The sequence below is a fragment of the Bos javanicus genome, chromosome 26, assembly GCF_032452875.1.
Source record: "Bos javanicus breed banteng chromosome 26, ARS-OSU_banteng_1.0, whole genome shotgun sequence".
Lineage (NCBI taxonomy): Eukaryota > Metazoa > Chordata > Mammalia > Artiodactyla > Bovidae > Bos > Bos javanicus.
In genome coordinates, this window is record NC_083893.1 from 33,494,507 (window position 1) to 33,520,205 (window position 25,699).

Here is a 25,699-nt window from a genome sequence, read left to right on the forward strand (position 1 = left end):
CTGCTTCTCTCCCTTCGGAGCACTGCATCATATGAGGCATAGGAAGAACCTTGTTGCCACTTTCCCCAGGGCTGGCCAACAATCCCACCCCTCACCCCCCAGCATTCCCTCACGGAAGGCAGGGGTGTCTGAGTGTATACTGAACCACAGAGTGGATTCTTGCATCTTTTCCCATAGGGCGACTCCGGAGGCCCTCTGACCTGTGAGAAGGACGGCACCTCCTACGTCTATGGGATCGTGAGCTGGGGCCTGGAGTGTGGGAAGAGGCCAGGCGTCTACACCCAAGTGACCAAATTCCTAACGTGGATCAAAGCCACCATGGAGAAGGAGGCTAGCTTCTGAGGTGTCTTGTGAGGCTCACAGCCCGTCCTGTGAACACCCAGACAAGGCGAGGCCCTGTGGGCAGCAATGGACGCCCCCGGAGCCTCTGAGTACACAGGCTCTCAGCAGAGACCACTGCTGCCCAGCCCAGGGCACCAGGGACCGGCATGGCCCCCGCTTCCTCAGGCTCCCTCCTGGGAAACCCAGAAATGAGAGAATCAAGCTGAAGTGCATGACGTTTGCTTCCCTTCCAACAATCGTAGCTTCTAGAAAATCAGTGTTCACAGCCTGCCTTCACTTGGGACACTGGCAAGTGAGAGCTTTCAGACGGCTCAGCATCGGTGGGGGTCACCTTTACGTCTTTGCTCCTCAGACACTCGAGGTGCACGACAGGGAGAGCCACCCACTGCTAGGTGTCAGAGGACCAAACACAACATTCTCCACCCACTTTCAGGGAGCTGTTATTTTAATAAAGGAAGGCTAGGGCAGGGGCGCCGTTTTCACAGCTGGCTCCGACTGAAGCCGTGTCTCTGGCGTGCAGATCTCCTCTCCAGCTTCTCTCCCAAGAACCAAGGGTGGACGCCGCCCACTCAGAACAGCGGGGCCTTCCTCCTTTTGACGTGCAGAATCTCGGTGGCATCTGGGTTTACAAACCCGCTCTGATCATCTCTGGGCTCCACAGCCTCCGGCCCCCCCTGCAGAAACCAAACACACCTTCCTGAGTGAAGCGGAAGCTCCCACAAGACAAGCTGTCTAAAAAGCTCGCCCTCTCCTTCCTTTCTCCCTCTTCCATCCTCCCCAAGAAAAAGGAACCTCACGGCAAGAAAAAGAAAGCAGCAGAGCCCATCTCTCATTTAGACGGGGCGCCTTTCTTCTGAACAAAGTAGGGTTCAAAACCCAGACTGTGGTAGACAGCGCAGCTCTGACCCCTTCCGCACATGTAACGAGCAAGCAGTCAGCACAGCCTGGCCCGCGTGGCCAGGATTGATGTAGCCCCGGCACGCTCGCCTCCGAAGAACTAATGGCTGTGACTTCAGAGAAAACCCCGCAGGAAGTTAACCCAGGTGTCATCCGCCTGGTCATCTCAGACCCATGAAATTAGGCACCTTGCCTGAGCTGCATTGCACGCATCTTTAGAGCCAGCTAACCTTTGGCCAAAAATAAAGTTTGAAAAGAAACAATTGAGTTTGCCTTTCCCCCGTGGCCTTGCCTGCCAGCCCGCTACTTACGTAAGCTCCTTGGAGACCCAGGCCCCTCGCGTTGGCCAGTTCTGCAGCCCGCCGAGCCATTTCCACTTTGTAGGAGCCAGGAGGTGTCCAGCCAATACCTCTGGTCAGGTTCAAGTCTGATTTGTACTTGACCTTGGGGGAACGAGGGAGGCAAGAGGAATAGGTCAGCAGGGCCTAGAGTGGAGAGGCTTAGAAAGGCTGCCAAGCCACCTTACGCAGGAGCTCCTTGGCACTGTGGATGCGCTGTGCTGGGGGTCGGGCCAGCATAGCGCTGTCCTCTGCACTGCTCTACTCAAGGGGGCTGCAGTGAGGGTTCAAGGCCGAGCTCCTATCTAGACCTGCTCTGTAACCTTAAGGAAGTCATTTCCCATTTAGGGGCTTCAGTCGCCTCTCAGAGATAAAGGGCCCAGGCTGCTGACTACTAAGATCCCTTGGAAAGAGTGTGTACGTGCTAAGTCGCTTCAGTTATGTCTGACTCTTTGCCGGACTGTAGCCCATCAGGCTTCTCTGTCCATGGGATTTCCCAGGCAAGAATACTAGAGTGGGTTGCCATGCCCTTCTCCAGGGAATCTTCCTGACCCAGTGATCGAACCTGTGTCTCTCACATCTCCTGTACAGGCAAGCAGGTTCTTTACCACTGGCGCCACCTGGAAAGCCCTGGGAAGACTAAGGCACAGCAATCAAGACCTTGGGCTCTCACATTAAGCCATATGGGGCTCAGATTCCAGACCTGCTACTGATTGCCATGGGATCCTGAGTAAGTGACTTCATGGCTCTAAGCCTCCGGTTCCCCATCTGTAAACCAGCTGGCTGTGAGAGCCACGAGGCACGGCATGGAAAGCATTTGGCACGGAGCCTGGCCCACAGGAAGGACTCGATACACTGGGATTCTTGTGATTTCTTCTGGCACTATCATCTCAGGTCTCCTAGGTTCTATCGCAGCCCAGCTCCTCCCTGAGGGTAACACGGGACGTGGGATTATGGACACCTCTGATGAAGAGAACCAGAGGCAGGGCCTAGGCCTGAGGGGAGGGCAGCTCACATCGCTCTGCAGCCGGTGGGCCTTCTGCGCGTGTTTCAGGCCCAGCTGCTCCGGGTCGCAGGTGGGCTGGGGCAGGGGCTGCCTGTAGTGCACGTCGCTGGCCAGCTGCTGGCTCCTCTTGGCCTGGAGGAAGCCGGGCTGGTCTGGGCGGCTGTGGAACTGGGACCGACTCTTGGCGAAGTCCTTCTTGTACTCGTTGTCACTCTGGAGTCTGCCGACGCTGAGGAAATGCTTCGTCCTCGGGTCGTCGTTGATGCTGCGGTACCCTATCTGCAGGCCCCGGTCCCGTAGGAAGGCCTCTTTGTACAGAAACTGCAGGGCAGAGGAGCAGAGAGGTGGTCATGGGCGCCCCCCTTCCCTCCAGGGCCGGCCCTGGGGATTCTCAGCAGGAAGTTCAGCAGTGGGTCAAGGGCACCGCTTTGGATTCAAGTAGGCCTGGGATCCGGGTTTCCCTCTGTTTCCTTTAGCTGTGTGGCCTCGGGTCAGTTACTGAGTCTCTCTGAGCTTTGGTCTCCCCACTTGGTAAAATGGGTGTGAAAATGGGTGCGGGAACCTCCACCCCACGGGATCTTGAGAGGATTCAGCGAGAGGGGCTGAGCTTCATGTCCTGCACAGGCTCACGTCCACCCAGCGGCAGGTGACGGTATTGCTGTGGTAACAGTTAATCCAACAGCTAAGGAGTGCACCCATTCTATCAGCAGCCACTCATCCTTTGATTCTTTCCAGCTTTCAGGGACCCAACTCAGTGCTCCTCAAACCATATATAGTGAAAAACGGGACTGAGTCACTTTCTTTTTTAAAATTTCCAATCCATCGAAGTCCAATATGTAGTCCTTCTGCCTGTGATTGCATGTGTGTGAAATCACTTCAGTCGTGTCTGACTCTGTGTGACCCCATGGACTGTAGCCGCCAGGCTCCTCTGTCCATGGGATTCCCCAGGCAAAAATACTGGAGTGGGTTGCCGTGCCCTCCTCCAGAGGATCTTCCCCACCCAGGGATCGAACCGCATCTCTTATGTCTCCTGCATTGGCACTCGGGTTCTTTACCGCTAGCGCCACCTGGGAAGCCTGTGATTAGTATGTAAAAAGTACCAGGTGCATTTGATAAACCCAAACCGGCCTCTATTCTGCTCAGCCAGAGGAGTCCACCCATCTCAGGCTTGGAGGCCAGAATATCTCATTGCTAAGTGTTGCTAAATGCTTGGTTTCTATACTTGTTTCACTTTGAACCAGTGACAAGTTGTTCATGAATGATCATATATCTAGTTAGTAATGTCTTCCTATCTAGTTAGTGATGTCTTCCTCTTCGATAATAACAGCTGCCATGCTTTGTCCCCTTGCTCTGTACATGACACTGAACCATTTTGGTTACATTCCTACATCAATCCTGGGCTTCCCTGCTGGCTCAGCTGGTAGAGAATCTGCCTGCAATGCATGAGACCGCGGTTCTATCCCTGGGTTGGGAAGATCCCCTGGAAAAGGGAAAAGCTATCCACTCCAGTATTCTGGCCTGGAGAATTCCATGGACTGTATAGTTCATGGAGTGGCAAAGAGTTGGATATGACTGAGCAACTTTCACTCTCTCTACATCAATCCTGTCACCAATAGAGACAAATATTAGATCTCTATTTCATAGGAGAAATTTTAGTTCAGAGGATTTAAGCAACTTGCTCAAGACCACAGAGCCAACTCCTAAGCAACTGAGGCAGGATCTGAACTCAAGTCAATCTAGGCGGGAAACCCAGTCTCTTTCTATTCCATAGTGCACTTCAGCTTTGAAAAAAAAAGGTCCCTTTATTGAAGGTCAACAAATCAGTCCTCTGCTAACTGAATTTCTAGTTTCTGTCCACATGCATCAACATTTAAGAACGCCTCTCTTGAAGGAGAGGAAATAGGAATAAAACCTTCCCTAATTCCAAATTTCTGGCTGAGATGCTAGAAACTGAGGCCAACTTTTATTCCTTTCACTTGAAATACTTTCTCAGCTTTGGTTCCCAGTGGTCTGCCTTTCAACAGAACTGGGGAAACCAGAGTGACACCTATCAGAGACAGAGGCAGGGAGGGAACATGAGGTCTTACATCACTGGCGATTTCCCTCGATGCCCGTGCCGTCTGGAATGGGATGGCATCCAGCCTGAAGTCGTAGCCGCCAGCCCGGGTCTGCTCCCAGGAGTGTCTGTAGACTTTCTAGTTGGGGAAACAGAGAAATGAGTGAGAGGCGAATGGGCAGCTCCATGCCTCCATGTCTGCTAGTTCTCAGAGGGAGTAATTCCTACACAGGTACCCTCTGTCTTGCTGGCGCCCAGATGGCAGAGCCCATGGCCCCACGGCCACCCTGAGGACCTCCTCAGCTCTGGCCATGAAGGGCTTTGGCTCTAAACGCCCAGCCAAAGCCTGAGCATCAGGCCCTGCTCTTGTGGGTCTCGGGGTCTGGCTGATTTGCTACACCCTGTGGGTACCAGATGCCCCTGTCCTCCTTCTTCCTGTCTTTGCTTTCACTCCAGCACCTCAAGTTTGCAGCTTCCAGCTGCCAGAATGCAAAGTTAAAGAACCCTGTTTCTCCCCACATGCTGTTGGTCCTATTCTTGGGTCCTGGTACCCTCATGTTCACAGGCTCCCCTCAATTCCTGGGGGCCCCTGGGCCACCTTGATGCCACGTCACATTATCCCTGTGAAGCGTGCTGCAGCCCCCATGCCCTCCTGGAGTCTGCACCGAGAGGAGAGCCTTCACCTGAATTAAATTGATCGTCAGGAACCTGACCGAGTTCCTGACCCCTGCATTTCACATCGTCCTCTTTTATTTCTCTGCCTTTCAAGTTGTTCTTGCACACCCTCCGGGAGTCTGTAATCACATCCTCTTAGTCCTCAGGTAGACCCACATCACCTACGGAGGCATCAAAACCGCCCGTGCCTTCATGTAGCTCATATATTTTTTTTTTTTCAAGATAAGGGAATGGCTCCATGAAAGGAGTCATCTGGAGATCCCAGCGGAAGGCTGTCCTTTATTCTGTTGCAGAGAAGGGAGACAGCAGGTGAGGCGCATCGCCAGCAGATGACAAAGTGACAGCCCCAGACCGTTTCGGTCGCTCACGCATCTCAGAGCCACGGCAGGTCAGGGGGCCCTTAAGAACCTTACTTTTGTCACTTGGGAATAGAGGTCAAGGCTGAGACTCTGTTCTACAGGGGATTGGGGGGATTAAGCGGAGGAAGAGTGGCAGAGAAAAAAGCAGAGTGCCCTCATGCCACCCCACAACCGAGCCTGGAACTAGAGGGGACCACAGAAAGCTTGAGCCAAGCGTGGTGGAGCTCATTGTTTGTTAAGTCCTGCTGCTCATCATCACCTTTACCTTCATCACTTCTTCCAGTCCCAACATTACAAACCAGAAGCCAAATGCCTACTCTGTTGATGTACCTAGAAATAGAGAACTAATCATCGCTAAGGTCATCACCTCATTAGCAGATCACAAACAGGGCCCAAAGGATTAGATTTCCTGGGTCGTCGTTGAGTTTAGCGGGGAAGGACTGAGAGGTATGTAGAAGGTGAGGCGGAATTCAGATCATGACAGACAACCAGCCCCTTTAGCATTGCGTTTCCTTGTTTTGATGGTCGTACAAATTAATTAGACTAGGAAGGAGAGTCAAAACCCTTATCGTTCCTTGGAAAGGGGTCTGTCAGCGCCTTCCTAGTGAGATTCTCCACCAGATCTGGGCTAGGAAACAATACCAATCTTTTCACAGCATCGAACTCCAAGGTCACCCTGCTTTGGTGTCAAGGTACCCCAGCCTCCGAGTCTCTGTAACTGGGGGTCAGCTCAAGTGTAAGTATGGTGCAGGCGCTCAGTCCTGGCCACCTCTTTGCCACCCAATGGACTGTTGCCCCCCAGGCTCCTCTGTCCATGGGATTCTCCAGGCAAGAATACTGGAGCGGGTTGCCATTTCCTCCTCCAGGGGATCGTCCCAACCCAGGGATTGAACCCGCCCGCGTCTCTTACGTCTCCTGCATCGGCAGGCGGATTCTTTACCACCGCACCGCATGGGAGTCAACTCAAGGGCAGGCCCAGATTGGGGTTCTGCCCGAGGCGCTGGCTCCCTGTCTCCCCACCCCGCTTCTCTCTGTATACTATTTGCTTGATTGTCATCGCTTCCTCCCTGAGTTTTTTTTTTTTTTTTAATTCTGTTGAGGTTTTTGCCTTGCCACTGGGAGTCTTTAGATTCCGCAGGCTCTTTGATTTGGAACCCTGGGCGTTCCTCTTCTTTATCACAGTGGGCACAGCTTTGCCCTCATCCTCACACATTAGAGTCATTTGATTTTTAGTTATTTCGGCTGCCTTACACATCTCAATGGCTTTCTTTGCCCAGGAAGGTCACTTTCCCTCCACATCTTCCTCACAGAGCACTTGATCCAATTGTGCGTATCCTACACGCCCCCAAAGAAGTGCTCTTTCAAAAGAGGTTCATGAGTCCTCCATACCCGCGTGCCCTGGCGGCTAATTTCAGCTCCGGGACTCTGCAGACGGGCACCCCTTGTGGAAGGAAGGATGCCTCTGCCACCAGCCCGGGGTGGCTGTCCTCCTTAAGTCGGGCCCCCGAAGGACTGGCACTTCTATCCCAGTGTCCAGGGCAATGGGCCTCCAGGAGCTCCTCACATGGAGGCCTGGCCTTCCCCTATCCTTGAAGCATTAATGAGATGGATGTTTTGTCCGAGCTCCGCTGAGGGGGAGGTCCCGCTTCCCCAGATGGAGGTCAGCCCACCAGAGCTGCTGTTCTAAAATTATCACCTGCGCATCCCTCAAAAGCATCAAATGGTCATAATAACTCATATTTACAAAGCAGCAGCACATTCACCGCGTGGGATCCCACAGGGCTTTACAAACGCAACAAACTAACACACGCGCTAACTAGAAGGCGCCTCTTGCCGACCCCTGCGAGGCGGCTACCTCTGGGGTGAGCAGCAGCAGCTGTTGATCTGCACGGAGCCCCAGGACACAATGGCCGGGCCAGGGCGGGAAGAATGGCCGGACTCTGGGAGGCCCCGCGCGGCCCCAGGCCGACACACTCAGCCTGTGTTATTCTGATCTGACAGCGTCTTTTGATTCTGCCGCCTCGGTACCTGTTATCCCAGGATCACAGCTTTGCCGGCAGAGCGGCCGCCTATTCTATTACGACCAGGGGCCTCCGACCCCTGCCAACAACAAGCCCGGGCTGAGGAAACAGCATCTTGGAGATGCATGCAAAGGGCACACATCCAAGGGAACAGACGTGTCGGGGGCCACAGCCTCAGGCACAAAGGAGCGGATTGTGTTTGGATCCCATGGACTACAATTGCAGCGTCTTTCTAACCTGCAGAAAGCAAAGAAAGCGCCACTCGGTCTCCAAACTTACAAGGCTCTGAATGGCTAAGGAGAGGAGTCTGGGGAACAAGCAGAGCAGGCAGAGCCAGGGCACCACTCCTCTGACTGGAGCCCAGCACCTGACTGAGGTCTTTGGAGTCATGCCCAGCACTGAGATGCTAGAGCTGACAGAACCACAGGAGTCGGCTAGCACAGCTCCATCCCCATTTTGCAGCTGGGGAAACTGAGGCCCAGCGAGAAAAGTGGCTCAAAGTTATACATGCCATTTATCCTACTCTCAGTCTAGGGTGCTTTCTGTTCCCAGCTCCCTTCCTAGGAATTCTTTCTAAAAAAAAAAAAAAAAATCCCATTTGGGCACAGATCACATTACAGAAGCGGGCACACACCACATGAGCGGCTGGTTCACTTACGTCGCTCAGATTCAGGGCGTTGAGGCGGGCTCTGGTGAAATCGGGGTGGTCGGGCACCAGGGTGTACCTGTGTCGGGATTCCGCATCCCCCGACCTGTACAGGCGCTGCAGGGAAGAAGGCTCACGGTAAATGGGAAACCGCACTTGCTGCAGTCAAGGTGAAGAGGGGCTGATGCCCTTTCCTGCCCCTCCCACCCCAGGGTGCAGAAGCTATCCTGCACTCGGAGAGCATCCCTCCAGACGCCACCCAGGAAGGGAGGTGCCCGAGTGGCCAGGGTCAGGTGGTGAGGAGCTGGTTTTAAGTATTTAAAAATATTCATCAAGTTTTGCTCCAAAAGGGTCACAAACCATAATCCTGGGTTGCTGTACCTGTGTTTCACAAACAGTAAAAGATGGGTGGATATTTCAGAGAATCTTTGCAATCAGGCATTTGCTCAAGCTTTTTACTAGTAACAAGACGCCTCAATGCCTTTGTTACTAAACATTAATAAAAATAATAAAAGACATAGCAGCTAAAAAACCTTAAGCACCTTAATATCTCTTAAGAAATTTAAAGTTTTCATAGTCTACCCTGTGTCCCAAGAAGACACAATTTTAGAAATCAAGCTTTCTCTTAATGGCTATTTTTAGGGCAGTGATCTAAAAACTGCAAATAATTTTAGGAGGTGGTTGAGTCTCATCCAGTTTTAGAGAGGAAATAAAATATTTAACATTCCAACCCTTTCCCAAATTCAGTTTGTGTTTTCAAACATGAACTGGTCAGTACCGCACTCGGACTCTGTGAGCAGGCGGCAGCTTTGTCAGTGTGCAAAAATCCAATCCCTGGAGGATTTCAGAGAAGAAAATATGTAATTTCCTATTCTTCAAAATTAATACAGGAGAGAGGAAATGGGGCTAAATTATACAGTAGAAAGAAGTTCTTTATATAGCTGCTTTTTTTCCTAATTGGCTTATGTTAAGATTTAATTCCATTATCATCTATGGACAATTAAGATATATATGACCTAGTGTTTGGTAAGGGTCCATCAACAATACTTAGTATTACTATTGTGATGATTATGAGTCAAACTAGGGACATTTACTGAGGACTTACTATATTCTAAATACTTGCTAAAAGCTTCATGAAGTTTTGTTTACTTCATCCTCATTTAATTCACTCCATCTTATGAAATGGTTGCTATCATTATCTTTATTTCAAATAAGGGAACCATGGCTAGAAGACATTAGAAAACTGACCCAAGATCGCCTAGGTAAGGGACAGAAGGTTTGCACTTACATCTTAAGCACTGGCCACTGTGCAGCCCTACCCCCTATTAAGCCTGGGATGAGTGAGCAGAAAACACCCACCTCATTGCAATGCATGTAGCTGTTCTTGGCATGAACTAGGTCCGGGGAGTCAACCACTGTGGTAAACTTGATGGTGTCTGGTTTTTCACGGTATTTGGTCTGTAAGAGAAAGACCAAGACTCTCAAGAAACAATCAAACACCAGGCATTTTTCCGGGTGCCGCTTTACCTTAGTACCAGATGTACCAATGACATGCTTGGGAAAGAAATCTCTCTTCTTTGTGGCCACCTCACCAGCATACAGAAGAGATTCAAGCTGCCTCTGTGATAAGGACCATTTTACAGGTATTTACATTCTTGAAAAGAGAGGCTGCAAAATGCCAAAGCTCATCACAAGAAAAGGAATTCAGTAGATGGAAGGATTCAGCCTTAGGTCGGCCCTGCCCAGACCCTATTCAAGTAGATTCTGTTATTAAGGAACTAAAGAAGGCAGTGCCATGCTCGCAAGGAGTTCCCAGGGCAAGAAACTCTGGGTCATCAACATGGGGGGGGGGGAGTTCAGTTAATGTAACCATCTCTGGGCAACTTTTAACACCCTCTGAAGTCAGGTAACCCTAGGACATTGAACTGAGTAAACTCAGGAGACGGGTGGCAAACCCTCTCCTTATCTCCATGAAAATAATGGGTCAGGTTAGATCATAATTGTACATAAAACATTTGTTGGTCATCCTCTAATGATTGGAACAAGCCTTTAACTCGCCAGTAAGTGAATTCACTGGGAGCCAAATCTTGTTCTGTTTTGGGATTTGATCGCAAATAGCCCCAGAAAGAAATCGGGAGTCCAGTGCCATGGGCCCTCCCAGGCTCTCCAATCCATCTGCAAGTTCCCTCGTCAGGAGGAGATAAACGCCAGGGTGTGTTTGTGGTAGAGTCAGGTTAATGATACCTCACTGATGAGTTCTCCGGCCTTCTTTGCACTTTCTATCTGTGGGGAACTCAGCGCCAGCCATCCTGTCCCCTTCATGCCCATCAGGTCCGACTTGTAGCGCAGCTGTGGGAAGAAAAAAACACTGGCTTTTATCAGGAAAGGGTTGCAAACCATTGTGGCATCCATAAAAATGCTTCATCACAACATTTCAATATCTTCATTTGGGTGAGTTCTGCATGTTACCAAGGCAAACTATTTGAGTTTGTGCATTCTGCCCAGAATTTAGTAATGGATCACATGTAAGATACAAGCAGGTCCCACATGTAAACTGGCTGGATTCCAAGCAGAAGGTTGTGACCTATGGGAATGATCCCTTAAGAAAGATCTGAGATAGATACCCCAGCCCACACGTCAGCCTTGATTATTTGGTTTCATTCTGGCAGTGAGGCGATTGACCACCTGCCTAAACAGAAACGTTTTACACACTTTCAGCAGATCAAAGGGCTTTGAGCTCTGGATCAAACCTGCTGTGATTCAGGGCAAATCACTGCACCAAAATGTGACTCAGTTTCTCTCTGTGATACCCGAAGGTCATGACAATCCTCTGTTCTCATGAAAACACCTGAGAGTCCTGACGGGTAAAAGATATTCTGTGTGTTAGATTTGTTTTTTTCTTTGCAGTGGTGGGGAAGGGGCAGTTCTTTGCAGGACTCTCAAAACTGCAACAAACCTGGCTACAACCGGGGAATGGTGTGTAAACCGCCTTAACATTTCCATGCCTCAGTTTACCCCTCCTCATCTGGTTACTCAGGATTTGCCTACATTGCACAATAGGCTTAAACTTTATCCATTTTCCTCCTCTTAAGGACTTGGAAGATCAGAACTACAGCATCAATTCCAGGAAGAAAAGAGTAAGTGGGGTTTTAAGACAATGGGCCTGATTAGGAATCTCCTGAAATGTTTAATCTTATTACCATTCCTTGATCTGCCCACCATTACCTACATCGAGACAGTCTCTGAAAAAGCTTTTCTTCCTCTCCATATGGAAATTAGGCATTTTTAAAGGAAGAAAAAGGACTCTCTAAGGAAATGTGAAATTTGGAACTAAACGAAGTTGCTGGCATTTCTCTAATTTAGATACAAGCTCTGCGGTAACGCAAAATACCCGCTCCTGAAATCAGCCTTTCGGCCTTTTTAGCTTTCTTTCATTTCAGGAATCACAGTGCTCCTCACAGCTGGCCTCAAAGAGGGTCCGTTTCTGATCTACTGTCTGCTGGCTAAGGCCCCTGTGCAAATCCCACTCTGCTTTCCAACTGCTGAAGGGGGACATCACTCGGGTTTGGGAGCACGTTTCAAAACCCCATGTCAGTGAAATTGCTTTTTATACCGCGATCTTTCAGTCTACACCAGCAAAGCTTTTGCCTTCCACTCTGATAAAGAACAGAGAAAATTGGATAAATTTCTAAGTTAGAGAGAATAATCCTACAGGGCCTCTTCACAGCCGGGCCTTGCTCCTTTCATACGTGAGATGAAGTGGGGGCGCACGCTTTCAACTTGCCTTTTGTTGAGCTGAACAGTGCGAGCGCAGGTGAGTCAGAAGGCAAGACGCAGGTTCCCCAAAGATCTGACTGCGCCTCCGACTCGCTTATAAATGGATTGTCTATTGATATTTCTGCTCCCAGCCCCGCTTTGACTATTCACGCAGACCCTAAAAACAACACGCCTGCCCGAGACCTCACCATAAAAGAGGGGAGGAGGAGCAAGGAGGGTAGTCAAGGAGAATCGGCCCAAAGATGGTTTCCAAGAAGGATTCTAAGATAATAAGAGATCTTCTCAGGCTGCCCAGCTGTACCTTGCTTCCCCAAGTGGCAGCCTCACTACTTGCCCTTGTACATATGAAGGCCTGGATGCCACCTTCAGAGTCACACGTGAGATTCCTGTTGCCCCCCATTCTGGAGACCCAAAAGCTGTAGCTTGTAACCCTTGAGCTCTAACAGGAATTACATAACCAGGAGGTGAACCCAGGAGGTGGCCAGGGGAAGGGGTATATTTGTCATATTAATAATAAGAATCACTATAACAACTATCTTGCAAAGGGTGTGGTTTGCTTCAGACTCATTTGGGGCTTCCCTGGTGGCTCAGACGGTAAAACGTCTGCCTGCAACGTGGGAGACCTGGGTTCGATTCCTGGGTGGGGAAGATCCCCTGGAGAAGGAAATGGCAACCCACTCCAGTACTCTTGCCTGGAATATTCCATGGACAGAGGAGTCTGGTAGGCTACAGTCCATGGGTCAGACACGACTGAGCAACTTTCATTTTCACTTTCATTACTTCATTCAGTCCTTGTGCCATTCTCAAAATTCCCAACTATAGAACAATCTGGGGGGTTAAATGCTCAGATTCTCAGATAAGTCACCAGCTGCTGTCCTTTGGGACCCTGTGCAGGTGGTTCTTAAGAGAACCCTCAAGAGCCAGAGCGCCTGGGTTCCTAATCTAGCCACCAGGGGGAGCCAGATAGCGCTAACTCCAGAGTCAGGAGCCCAGAGCTGGGCTTTGCCTCTTAACAAGACATATATGGTCTTGAGCAAGTCATTTCCCTGGCAGTTTATGACCCTGAGCAAGTTCCTGAAAATTTATAGATGTGTTAGTTATCACATCTGTAAAAATGGAAGTACTTACAGTACCTACCTAGATATACTACATGAGATCGTTCATGCAAAATATTTAAATAAATGCCTAGCCTGAGATAAGCACTCCGTACTTCTTAGGTATTGTTACTGTCATTGCTGTTATTTCTGATGGGGAAACGGAAGCCGGGGAAGCTTAAGGAGTCTCCTGAGGCCTTGCAGCCATAAAGGCTGGGGCCAAGACTGTCCCCTTGACGGTCCCTTCATGTGCTTTGCAGGATGCCTGCAACCCTTATGTGAGCTCGCAGAGAGGAGCATGGAGTGGCAGATTTGGAAAGGACCAAGAAATGCTGGGCTGGAAGAGGCAGAAGCTGGAATCAAGATTGCCGGGAGAAATATCAATCACCTCAGATATGCAGATGACACCACCCGTATGGCACAAAGTAAAGAGGAACTAAAAAGCCTCTTGATGAAAGTGAAAGTGGAGAATGAAAAGGTTGGCTTAAAGCTCAACATTCAGAAAACAAAGATCATGGCATCTGGTCCCATCACTTCATGGGAAATAGATGGGGAAACAGTGGAAACAGTGTCAGACTTTATTTTTGGGGGCTCCAAAATCACTGCAGATGGTGACTGCAGCCATGAAATTAAAAGATGCTTTCTCCTTGGAAGGAAAGTTATGACCAACCTAGATAGCATATTGAAAAGCAGAGATATTACTTTGCCAACAAAGGTCCATCTAGTCAAGGCTATGGTTTTCCCAGTGGTCATGTATGGATGTGAGAGCTGGACTGTGAAGAAAGCTGAGTGCCGAGGAATTGATGCTTTTGAACTGTGGTGTTGGAGAGGACTCTTGAGAGTCCCTTGGACTGCAAGGAGATCCAATCAGTCCATTCTAAAGGAGATCAGTCCTGGGTGTCCTTTGGAAGGAATGATGCTAAAGCTGAAACTCCAGTACTTTGGCCACCTCATGCGAAGAGCTGACTCACTGGAAAAGACTCTGATACTGGGAGCGATTGGGGGCAGGAGGAGAAGGGGATGACAGAGGATGAGATGGCTGGATGGCATCACCGACTCAATGGACATGAGTTTGAGTGAACTCCGGGAGTTGGTGATGGACAGGGAGGCCTGGCGTGCTGCAATTCACGGGGTCGCAAAGAGTCGGACACGACTGAGCGACTGAACTGACTGACTGAAGAGGTGACTGAACTAGCACCCCCTGGTGGTGGAGCACAGCCTGGGCGGAGCACGTGTCTCAGACACATCCCTGAGGTAAGCACGACTTTTCCAAGACTTCAGCAGTCACAGCCTTGAGGACCCTCCTGCCAAGGGTGAGCACCGAGACCCACAGCTTGCTTTCCGGCCTGGATGGGAGAGGTAAGGAGAACGACTGATGGCTACCGGAGCTGCTGTTCCTGCCCGGAACTCTGCTGAATTGCATGAGCTCACAACAAGCCTTTGTTTCCTTTTCACTGGAACATAACCACGTGGAATTGGATTTTCAGTGATGACTGCAAGAGAACAAGCCTCCAGACCAGATGGACATTCTGGGGGTCTGCTATTCACAGGATCTTGGAGCCCAAGACCACCCAGTTTAACAAACCTGAAGTTTCAAAACAACGCATGAAGCCCAACATGGTCATTCTTAAATCAGGCAATAAATTCTCAGCACAAAACATATCACATTTGGTAAAGTGTAAGTCTATGATTGCCAACAAGTGTTTCTTGGGAAGGACTCTCTTTTTTTCTTGTTGTTCTTATTTGTGTGTGTGTGTGTTAAACTATCCTTTCTTTTCAGAAGTAACAGTGATATAAATGGTAGCTTGAGGTAAGAGTTGGTTTTTGGTCTTTTTCCTTACATAGTAAAATAGTCTGATACTATGATGATGTCAGCATTTAAAAAAACATTTATCTATGAATCCTGAAATCTGAGATCACCAATAAACCAAACATCTTTGCTTTTCTAGAAACATGAAGGCCTAGAAAGCCAAGTGGCTGCTGACGGACGAAGCTGGGCTTCTAGCCGAGCCCCTAATCTTCCCACAGTGGCCTGTCCTGTCCCAGGAGGTTTATTTTCTCCCCGGAAGAGGCCACCGACAGAAGGGTCCTGGGCTGTACTCTGAGTCAAACTAAGAACCTCTTCTTAGGGACCTCAGGGTGGGTCCTGGGCTGTGCTTCAGCATATGCATGCCCTGCTCCACGCTCCCCTGGCTGGTACCCACTCAGTACTACAGTCCCAGCAAATCTTGATTCATAATTAGACGATCGCGGCATTCATTAAATCATTGCATCATTGTTGTCATAATTAATCATCAACTGGGTGTTTTCAACACTCTGCCTGTGCCACATAACTAAACTCGGAGCAGTCACTGCCCTAAGGCCCCCAGAATCAGGAGGCTTGGTGGAAAACAATCCTAACAGCTCACAGCCTCTGGCATGTTCCTATGGACCATGCACTGTGTGTGCTCAGCGCAGTGCATCATATAGACAGTCCTCAACTGAGAACAGAGTTCTCAGTACAGTTTTATCCCCCAGGTGCATTGGGCAATATATGGAGACATTTCTGATTGTCACATCGAGGGGTGCTGATGGCATCTTGAGGGTAGAGGCCAGGGATGCTGCAACGCACAAGACTGGCCCACACAGCAAAGCATCCAGCCCCAAGTGTCAAAGGTGCCCAAGTTTGGAAACCCCGATATGGACGACAAGGGTTCATGTGACTACAGTCTCATGAGACCTGCTCTGAAACCTCACCTTCTTCCCGGGGGATCTGTGGGGCTGCGGGAGATGATACACATAAGCAAGCATGGTGCAGGGCCTGCCATGGGCACGTGGCCTGGAAGTGCTGACTGCGACCACATTTTCATCACCACCCTGGCCCTTCTGAAGGAGCCGAAACTTGGAGTGGCCTGGAACTGACCTCAGAGGAACTGAGTCTGGAGACGTCCACTAAGGGTGGGACTTAATGCCCCCGCATGGGACGTCCCCTCTCTGGGCCTAAGCATTCACACCTGCATCATAGGAAGCGTGACTCCCCTGCTCCAGGAGGGTGGCATGGTTGAGAGCATGGGTTCTGGAGCCAGGCCTGCCTCAGCCCCTCCCACGTGACCTCATCTGTGCAACAGGAAGAGCAAGCAAGGCTCTCACCCCTAAGTGTTGGAGCGAGGGTGCCATACTGGTGAGCAGTCAGCTCTGGTGAACGGCAGCTCTGGGCACAACTCTCCACCTCGCCTCAGGGACATCCCCAGTGCACACAGTCGGGCCCTGGGTCTCTTTCTCTGACCCCCATCCCATCCCCTGGGGCATCCTCCTCACTCACACACTCAGGCACTCGCTTCAGTCCAGTCCCAGATATGCTGAGGCTGCTGCCACCCAGGGTCTTTGCTCAAATGTCACCTCTGCAGCGAGAGTGACCCTGTCTTTGTCATTGTTCAGTCGCGAGTCGTGTCCGACTCTTTGCGATCCCATGGACTGCAGCACGCCAGTGCTGTCCTTGTCCCTGTCCCTGTATGTCTCTATCCCCCAGAGTTTGCTCAAAATTCATATCCACTGAATCGGCGATGCCACTAACCATCTCATCCTCCTTGGACTGCAAGGAGATCAAGTCAGTCAGTCCTAAAGGAAAACAACCCTGAATATTCATCAGAAGGACTGATGCTGGAGGTGAAGCTCCAATACTTAGGCCACCTGATAGGAAGAGCTGACTCATTGGAAGAGACCCTGCTGCTGGGAAAGATTGAAGGCAGGAGGAGAAGGGGGTGACAGAGGATGAGAGTGACCCTGTCCATCATTTTTTTACGTTGCACACATATGCTTACCTGGCCATCCCTGCTGGCTCAGATGGTAAAGAATCTGCCTGCAACAGGGGAGACCCAGGTTTGATCCCTGGGTCAGGAAGATGCCCTGGAGAACGGCATGGCAACCCACTCCAGTATTCTTGCTTGGTGACTTCCCATGGACAGAGGAGCCTGGTGGGCCACAGTCCATGGGGTCGCAAAGAGTCAGACGTGACCGAGCTAACACTTTCACACTTTGACACACACCCCACTTCCCTGCTCTGTCTCCATCTGACACACCACACAGCTGCATCTTCCCACAGACCGGAAGCTCCCTGACACCAGGAACTTTTGAGCTTTTTTGCTGACTGCTATATTCCCAGGGCCTTGAGGGATGCCTGTGGCATGGCAGGTGCTCAGTAAATATCTGTTGGCTGAATAATCCCAACCTAGATGATACAGACCAAGCAAGTCATTGATGAGGGGTGGGGGCTGATGAAGGGATCTGAAGGGCTAAGGAAGAGGCAGAGATGTGCACCCAGGCCTGGTGGGAGGAAGAAGTTGGGGACTGATGTGTGATCCACAGACCCCCTACCTCACTCTGCAGGGCATGAGCCTTCTTGGCCCAGGCCATCCTCAGGTCCTCGGGCAGCGCTGTGAATGCATGGCACTGTGTCCTGTAGTCAAGGTCGCTGGCCAGGGCCTGGGCCTTCCGGGCGTGGACCAGTGGCACCATGTCCATGGGCAGGTGGCACTGCGCTCTGCTGCCCGCCGCCTGCCTCCTGTACTGAAGCTCGCTCTGCAGCTGGCCCACCCGCTGACAGTGCTGGAGCCGGGGGTCGTCACTCACGCTCTGGGCCCCGATCAGCCGTCCTCGCTCCTTCACAAAGTCATGTCTGTAGAGAAACTGGAAGGAGAACCAGGCGGTCAGGGGCCGGCGTTTGGCCCACTGATGTTCTGGCTGTGCCTCTTCCTCGCGGTCACTAAGAAAATCACCTGTTCTTACACGAGACGGGGATGATTATAAGAAATGGCACAGTGAGGCTGGCCGGAGAGCCTGCTTCCCCCGCCCTGGGGGAGGAACAATTAAAACAGTGCTCCCTTCCTCCCATCTAATTAAAACTAGATTCTTAGAACCAAAGCAAGGGCCCGCTCCCCTTACGAGTTCTATGGCCAAAAGGAATTTATCAAAAAGGGTGAAAGAGAAAGTTGTGCTTTATCCCTTCACACTTGGCAAAACATCAAACCCAAAAGACAGGATACATTTATTTGAAGTCTACATTTTCTGCGATTTGTTTGTGGGAAAGAGAAAGTCACCTTCATGTCCCAAAGCTATGGACGCTATGAGTCAAATGGCTGAAACACAGCTGCAAACCCTACCGCCAATGCGGGAAGCTACAGAGAGTCAAGAGGGGACTGAGCTACGGCCACATTACAATTTCTACTGCAAATTCTCTTTCTAAATCTGGGTGGAGTTAGAAAACAGACAGTTCACACATTACAGGGGGATGGTTGCCTAGATGCTACAATTAGAAATAAATTGTAATCTCCTTTCTGCTGGAGATCTTTGCCTGCATTTTGCTTCTGATTACCAGGGCCTTTCTTTCCCTCTCTCCATCAAAGAATCTCATTCATAACTAATATATTCCGCAGATGACATCCTGTTTCACATGGTGAAAGATCTGCTTTAATTCAGGGAAACCAGCCGTAGACATTGTTTTACATGAAGTTAACAGAAATTAGGCAGAATGGAAGGTCGTATCATTCAACTCACATCACTGGCTATGTCTCCAGAGACTCGAGCCGCCTGGAAGGGCAGAGCATCTATTGTTAGCTTGTAGCCTTGAGCATGGAGATTCCTCCAAGACTCCTTGTATTTTGCCTATGGTAGGAACACATGTAGATCTTAAGAAAACAAACAAAAAAATTACACGACTCCATGAACAAAGGCTACCCACTTCATTTGTCATGTAGTGTCGCAGAACAGATTTCTGACAAGCAAAAACTTTCGACTTGGCAAAGAAAATCTCATTAGCACCCTCCCGGAAGTGGGCTCTGACACATACATATCAACACATCTGGGAAAAGGTATGTTTAACATGCATGTCGACCAGATACATGGTTGAAAGTTTCTGCGAATGCCAGCAGGGTCACTGTTATGTCCCATCACAGACAGAGACTTGGCCTTGGAGATCATCTCAACCTCAGCGATGGGAAAGGCTTACGTCACTCAGATTGGCCGCGTTTGTTTTCGCTCGGACAAACTCGGGCAGGCCCAGGGTCATTGTGTACTGGTGTCTCGCATCTTCCCCCGCTGCTTTATAGAGGCGCTGGGCAGAAGGGGGAAAAAAAACAAGAAGGTAAATGCTGTGCATTTCTGCAGGACTGGAGGTCCCTCCTTTGCAACTGGGAAATAAATACGTTTGTAAAAGGCCATTCACTATGTCATGGACACACCCTCAGCTTGGGGAAGATATTTCTTTCAATAAAGGTAATCTTTCATGGGATTTCCCTGGAGGGCCAGTGTTTAAGACTTTGCCTTCCAATGCAGAGGGTGTGGGTTCAGTCCTTGGTTGGAGAGCTAGGATCCCACGTGCCTCATGGCCAAAAAACCAAAAATATAAAATTTTTAAAAAAGCAAGCAATACTGTAAGAAATTCAATAAAGATTTAAAATGATCCACATCAAAATTTTTTAAAAACTTGAAGGAAAGATAGTCCTTCATGAGTCAAATTGAGTGCTATGAAAGGAATGCGTAAAAAAATTGCAAGCTGCTTGTGACGGGGTTCAGGACATGTTACCTCCAAATAGGGTACCTTAGCGTAATGCATATTTTAAGCAAAAGGAATCTGGAAGTAGCAGGAGATGGAAGCCCTCTCTTTGACCTTCCCCCCGAAGTAGGTCACATGCCTCCTGGGGGAGCTGCCCTCCCTCTGGTGGAGGGAGAAAGGGGCATCTGATCTCTGAACCCCGAGGAACCCGAGAGGCATCTGAACAAGCAGACCTCGCTCAGTGTCCCCCAATTTCCTAGCCTCAGCTCATCCCTTTTTGTTCTACGACACCTGCCCACGATCTTACATTCCTCATCAAACCTGGAATAAAAACGCTCAGGTTTAACAGTTCCTCCTGATCTCCATTTCCTTACGAAGACTCCTGCATCCCCTAAAGCTCATCCTAAATAAATGTGAATGCTTTTCCCTTGTTCATCTGTCTTTTGTTACAGAGCCCCAGCCGAGAACCCAAGGTGAGTCAAAGAAAAGGTATTTTTCCCTGCCCTCTACTTTGCTCAATAATTGGGGGGGAGGGCAACACCTTTAGGAATACTGTTACAGTTCTTTCCATTGTGTGTGTGTATATATATATATATATATTTTTTTTTTTTTTTTTTTTTTGCTGAGGACACGGTATAAAGACAATGTTAATATCTGGGAAATTTAGGAGCTGTTCTGCTGGTTGGAAAGGAGGTTCCCAAACCCCGTCTGCATCCTTCACTAAAGTCCCAGGATCCTCCCACGGGCAAACACACCAGTGCTCCCGTGCAGGGCCTCAGCCGGCATGAAAACACATGCTCTTGTAATTAGACATGGCCTGCGGTTGCCGAGTTCTCTGAGGCCAGACCGATCACAAAGCAGGCAAGATAGGTTCGGTGGGAATCTTAAATTGATAACGTTGCACACAGCCCTTTGGGTCTTCTTAACCCAATCTTGGGGTAAGAGTGGAAACTAATATATAAATACCCAAATCTCAACTGACTTTCAAAAGCTAGGGTCAGAAGGGAGAATCTGAAAAACTCATTTCATTCTCTGCCAAGCTCACTTGCTATTTCAAACATGTCAGAGAACCACTCCGAAGAGGTAGAGCTGGAACGATGATTTGAGGGAATTAAGAGTCTCTCCCCTGGGCCCCCTCTGCTCGAATATTACAGTGAGAATTGGGTAAGTGGTGAGCAAGAAGATGGGAAGGCAGAGAACCAAGAAAGCTGGCAGACTTCACACTGTATCAATCACCGTCCCTGGACAACCACAAATCCTCCCCACCACATCGTCGGAATGATGATGGAAGAAGGGTTAGCCAATATCTTCCCAGATAGGACAGAAAATGACAGACCAGCACTTCTCAAACTTTCATGTGCAAAGCAAACCCGTGAGGGTCTTAAATGACCTCGTGGATTCGATGGCTCTTGGGTGGGGCCTGAGGTTCGGCATTTCTAACAAGCTCCCAGGGGATACTGATGCTGTCAGTCTGTAAATGCATTTGGGGTTGGGGTGGGGGGTGGCAAGGCCACAGGCTTTCTACTGGGCCTTTTTTCCTTCTGGAAACTATTTCAGTTTCATCTAATGATATTCCTTTCTTTCCATGCAAACATGCATGCTTTCCCCTGCTCCCCATCTCCCTCGTCCCACAAATATTCATACTTTTTTTTTTTTTTAAACAATCTAGCAGTTTTTTAAAAAGCCCATCCCGAAGTCATCTGAAGGTTTTACCTCGTTTGTAATCTGGTTGCTGAGTTTTGCATGAGTGAGGCTGGGTGTGTCTGTCACGGCTGTGTACTTGAGCGACTGGGGATGCTGACGATATTTACTCTGAAGTCACACACAGGAGGGAATAAGAGGACAAGGTGAGGTGCAAAACCAGAGGAAGAATCAGCTCTTTAAGCACTAGTAATAAACCCTCATTTTGCGAAGCTTGCCAGTCTATGACCCAGAATCCAGTCCATCACCTGCTCTTGTGACCTCAGAACTCAGTGAGACGAACAAACAGAGAGGAGGAGGACAGACGGAATCGGACGCTTATTAACAAGAAAGGGAGAGCTAGTCCTTTGCCATGAATATGAACATGACTATTGAAATTCATGTTTTGCTCTCAAATTTCCTTTGCTCACTGAAGACCCTGGATTCCTCAGCTTTGAGGGTACACGGGAAACAATCGTTCAGCTTAAAATAACCCACATGCCTGCACACCACCCTAGGAAATGGGATTCAATAAATCGGCAGTAGCCTCAGGCCTCTGTAATTTTTTTTTTAAGTTTCCAAAGGGGATTCTGATGCACCAAGAAGTTTAGAAACCACCTGCTTTAGAGATTTCATTGGAAAAGCAAAGCACAAAGTTAAATCTCGACTCCCACAGTGAGGCCCATTCTGCTTGCTCAGAGCTTCTAATCAATCAACGCATAAGCCATTCTGAGGCACCCAGGCTGGACGCTGACCGCCTTTCACTTCCAATGCCTTCCATTATGCCAGTCTACTGGGAACGAAAGTCCCAGAGCCCTCCTAGAGGCGGGCAAGATTCCTCAGGAGTTCAAAAAGCTTAGAATTCTAGACTTCTATCTTTTTACCAAGAAATTATCACCAGGCTCACAGCAACGATTTCATACACAGCCAACAAAGAAGCACAGTGCTTAGATGACTATTGATCCTCTCAAAAACTAAATGAGACAGGTCTCAGTATTCCCATTTGACTGATTAAGATATTGAGGCTCAGAGAGGGCAGGTGACTGGCTTGAGGTCACACAGCAAATGAATCACCATCTGTGTCTCCAAAGCCTGCTCTCTTTCCACAAGCCACTCTTCAAATGGATTCTGGGAAAGTACATCTTACGAACCAGTGAATAATTCTCGTATGGTATTAATACAGGACCTGACCCGGAATCTGCAAAGTTATCTTACGTACCACCCTGTCTGAATGGAGAAGAGAGTAAGGGGAGAGGCCGGGTGAGTCACCACGGCTAACAGTGTAGCATCTAATTGGCTTTAATAAGACACACTGATAGTAGTTTAATCTCTACTGTGGAATATACTTGACACCCCTACCCCATCCTGGGCCCCCAGTTACCTCACTGATGAGTTCAGATGCTCTCTTTCTCCCTTCAATCTCTAACGTGCCTGGAATGACGCAGGCAACACCCCGCATAAAGTTCAGGTCCGACCGGTACAAATTCTACAAGGAATCAGAAAAACCAAACTTGTGGAACAAGGAAGGACCCACAACAGACAGCATCGTAATTAGAACTCAAGGCCAAACCAGCCTCTCCAGACACATAATACTCAGCGAACGCACACAGGCTTCTGAGTAAATGCTCATTAGGGAAACAAAAATGTAGGTCAGAAGAAAATAATTCTGCTGTCACTCGTCTCTGTAGCTGTTAGAGGGGTGCTCAGCAGATTTTTATTTTCATGTGGGCTATCAAAAAATAATCGCTGGAGCGGATTGTGGTTAGAAAGTCAGCTGTCTTGGGGCAAATGTGGAAATGATTTAATAGGTCTTCAAAACAAACCCCAGCAGCAGAGAGTGGCATGAATTAATCATGGGTTAAGAAAGAACTAATAAATGAATCCAGAATAATCTGACAAAGCCCTGAGTCTGTTGGGGTGGGGGCAGGGGTGTGTACCTGAAGGGTCTGGGCTGACAGTTTAAAGAGGGCCTCAAATTCACTCCCCTTCAGCCACCAAGGCACCCCCTGGGCATGCCTCCTTCCAATTGCTAAGGCAATGGGAGGCAGGGACAGTCAGGGCTCTGCGCAAGTGACAAACGGGCCCCTTAGCTGAGCGTGGCGGCTTGCTAGTTCCTCCAGCTGCTCCTGGGTTCCTGACAGTTTATGTCACTCAGTAAACGCCGCACACGGGCAGAAAATTCCAACAGACGACAGCAACCCAGATCTGAGCGCCACTCAGCTCTCAGGCTCTGCCAAACCAGAAAGCAGGGTTTTTTTTGGGGGGTGGGGTGGGGGGGGTGGGGGAGAGCTTGTTTTATTTCCAACTCAGGCCCCTTACTTGCAAATCTCCCAGCAATGGAAATGCAGCAAGCTGGGGGATAAGATGAGCACCAAAAAGGATGCTGCTGCCTGTTGGGGAGATACCTCCGGTAAGTGAGGAAGTTCTTCAACACTTCCCGATGCTCCCAGGCCTGTCTGCTTAAGAAAATGGGCAGGATGAGCTAGAAACGCACTTGTAGGGAGTGTGAAGGCCTCTGGAGATCCCTTGGGAGGGCCCAGGGATGGTCTCTGGGGCCCTGATTTCCCTGCCCTCTGTCTCACTGGCTCAATGGACATGAGTTTGAGCAAACTCCGGGAGATGGTGAAGACAGGGAAGGCTGGCGTGCTGCAGTCCATGGGGTCACAGAGTCCGACATGACTGAGCGACTGAACAACAACCGCCCAACACTCTCCTCTGCCTGAATTGGGTTAGTTCCAAAGGGGCTCTGAGCACCTCTCCTGGCAGACCTCAGGCCTCTTCAGAAGACAGGTGACCCACATACGAGGCTCCTAGAAGAACCCCCAGCCCAAACTGGACCAGAGACAACACCACTGACAAGTCCTGAACACGCTAACCGTGAGCCTCGAATCTCAGCACCCCTTTCTCAGTTATAGTTCTGTGATCTCGCATGAGCTATTTCACTTCTTTGAGACTCACTATAGTTTCTCTGTAAAATGGGGATAAAAACTATTGAGTTATTTTGAGTATTAAAAGAGACAGTGCTTGTAAATGCAACGCCTAGAATTCAGCAGAAATACTCAATAAGGTGGAGAAGGAAATGGCAACCCACTCCAGTATCCTTGCCTGGAGAACTTCAAGGATAGAGGAGCCTGGCGGACTCCATAGGGGAAAGTTAAGTCCATGGGGTGGCAAAGTCGGACACGACTGAGCGACTAAACACACACTTAACACACTCAATAAATTGATACCATTATTAATAGATTTATGTGACTGTGCTTCTGAAGAGCAAGGCAGGAACAACGGCAGCAATGCTTCAAAAGAAACCCCAGATATAGGATTCTTCATCTCTGGAGCCCCCACCGAGCCAACAGGAGCTTGCGGGTCACTGCCTCACGGTCAAATTTAAGAGGAAAAGAGCTCGACGAGAGAGGCAGGTCCCCTTACCTCACTCTGCAACTTGTGAGCTCTCTTGGCGCAGCTGAGCCTCAGGTCCTCAGCCAAGGACGTGTACTGGGGGAGCGGGTGTCTGTAGTCCTGGTCGCTGGCCAGGGTCTGAGCCTTCTTGGCATGCACCAGGGTTACCATGTCCAACGGCAGATGGAACTGCGCCTTTGAGTGTTCAAAGTCTTTCTTGTAATTCACCTAGATGGGCAGACAGATCGACAGTTATTTCAAAGCCGCCGTTTGCATCAGGGCCATGGGGGAGAGCAATGTGCTGGGACTGTCCCAGGTGAGCCCCGAGGGGTGTTCTTAGAAGGGCCGGTCCTCCGTTCTTATGGGCACTGGCTTAATAAGCAGGACTCATCTCTAGGTCCTGCCACTCGCCACTCTCAGCTCTTGGGGGTCATTGATTGGGATGACCCAGGCTCAGGGTTCCCCGACTTGGGGAAAATACAGAAGTTCAAGGGGCAGATAAAATGTCAGTGGTTCCCTAGTTCAAGTCGAGATTGTCTCTCTTTCGAAAAGCAAGAGGAGGCACAGCTGAGCTGCCTCCTGCTCCCCAGCAATTCTTATCATCCTCTCAAGTTCAGACTGAGACACCAGGGTTTCTCCTCGTATGCTAGCCGATGGAGAGCGTCTTCAAGCATTAAACAATGACATCCTAGTAAATCTGGGAACCGAGAGCAGTGGGCGGACGCTTGAAAAGCCAGTTTTGAGGGATGAGTTCCCAAGAGCCCAACATGCATCCTGCAACGGGAAGGGGGAGGCCTGTTTGTAGACCTCAAGCTCCACCCCAGTCCTCAGAGGAGCTGTTTGAAGATCCTCGAAGCTCATTCTGGGCTTTCTGGGGAGTCAG

General features: G+C 49.6%; 2 protein-coding genes across 8 annotated transcripts in view; one reads left to right on the plus strand and one right to left on the minus strand.

Annotated features, from left to right (window-relative positions):
* Positions 1-1,506, plus strand: part of HABP2 (hyaluronan binding protein 2) — a 35,478-nt gene extending 33,972 nt beyond the window's left edge. The window contains exon 13 of the mRNA XM_061403533.1: positions 178-1,506. Within this exon, the coding sequence (XP_061259517.1) occupies positions 178-342 (165 nt within the window). The 3' untranslated portion in view covers positions 343-1,506. The remainder of the gene's footprint in view (positions 1-177) is intronic.
* The window catches only part of NRAP (nebulin related anchoring protein), a 75,510-nt gene continuing 50,580 nt past the window's right edge, over positions 770-25,699 (minus strand). For all 7 annotated transcript variants that reach the window (XM_061403530.1, XM_061403531.1, XM_061403529.1 and 4 more), the window contains 13 exons: positions 24,847-25,044; positions 22,802-22,906; positions 21,454-21,552; positions 19,195-19,299; positions 18,744-18,851; positions 17,565-17,876; positions 10,585-10,689; positions 9,700-9,798; positions 8,353-8,457; positions 4,671-4,778; positions 2,593-2,904; positions 1,551-1,682; positions 770-1,016 (listed from right to left, as the gene is read on the minus strand). In XM_061403530.1, coding sequence (XP_061259514.1) covers positions 912-1,016; positions 1,551-1,682; positions 2,593-2,904; positions 4,671-4,778; positions 8,353-8,457; positions 9,700-9,798; positions 10,585-10,689; positions 17,565-17,876; positions 18,744-18,851; positions 19,195-19,299; positions 21,454-21,552; positions 22,802-22,906; positions 24,847-25,044 — 1,893 coding nt within the window. In that variant the 3' untranslated portion in view covers positions 770-911. The remainder of the gene's footprint in view (positions 1,017-1,550; positions 1,683-2,592; positions 2,905-4,670; positions 4,779-8,352; positions 8,458-9,699; positions 9,799-10,584; positions 10,690-17,564; positions 17,877-18,743; positions 18,852-19,194; positions 19,300-21,453; positions 21,553-22,801; positions 22,907-24,846; positions 25,045-25,699) is intronic.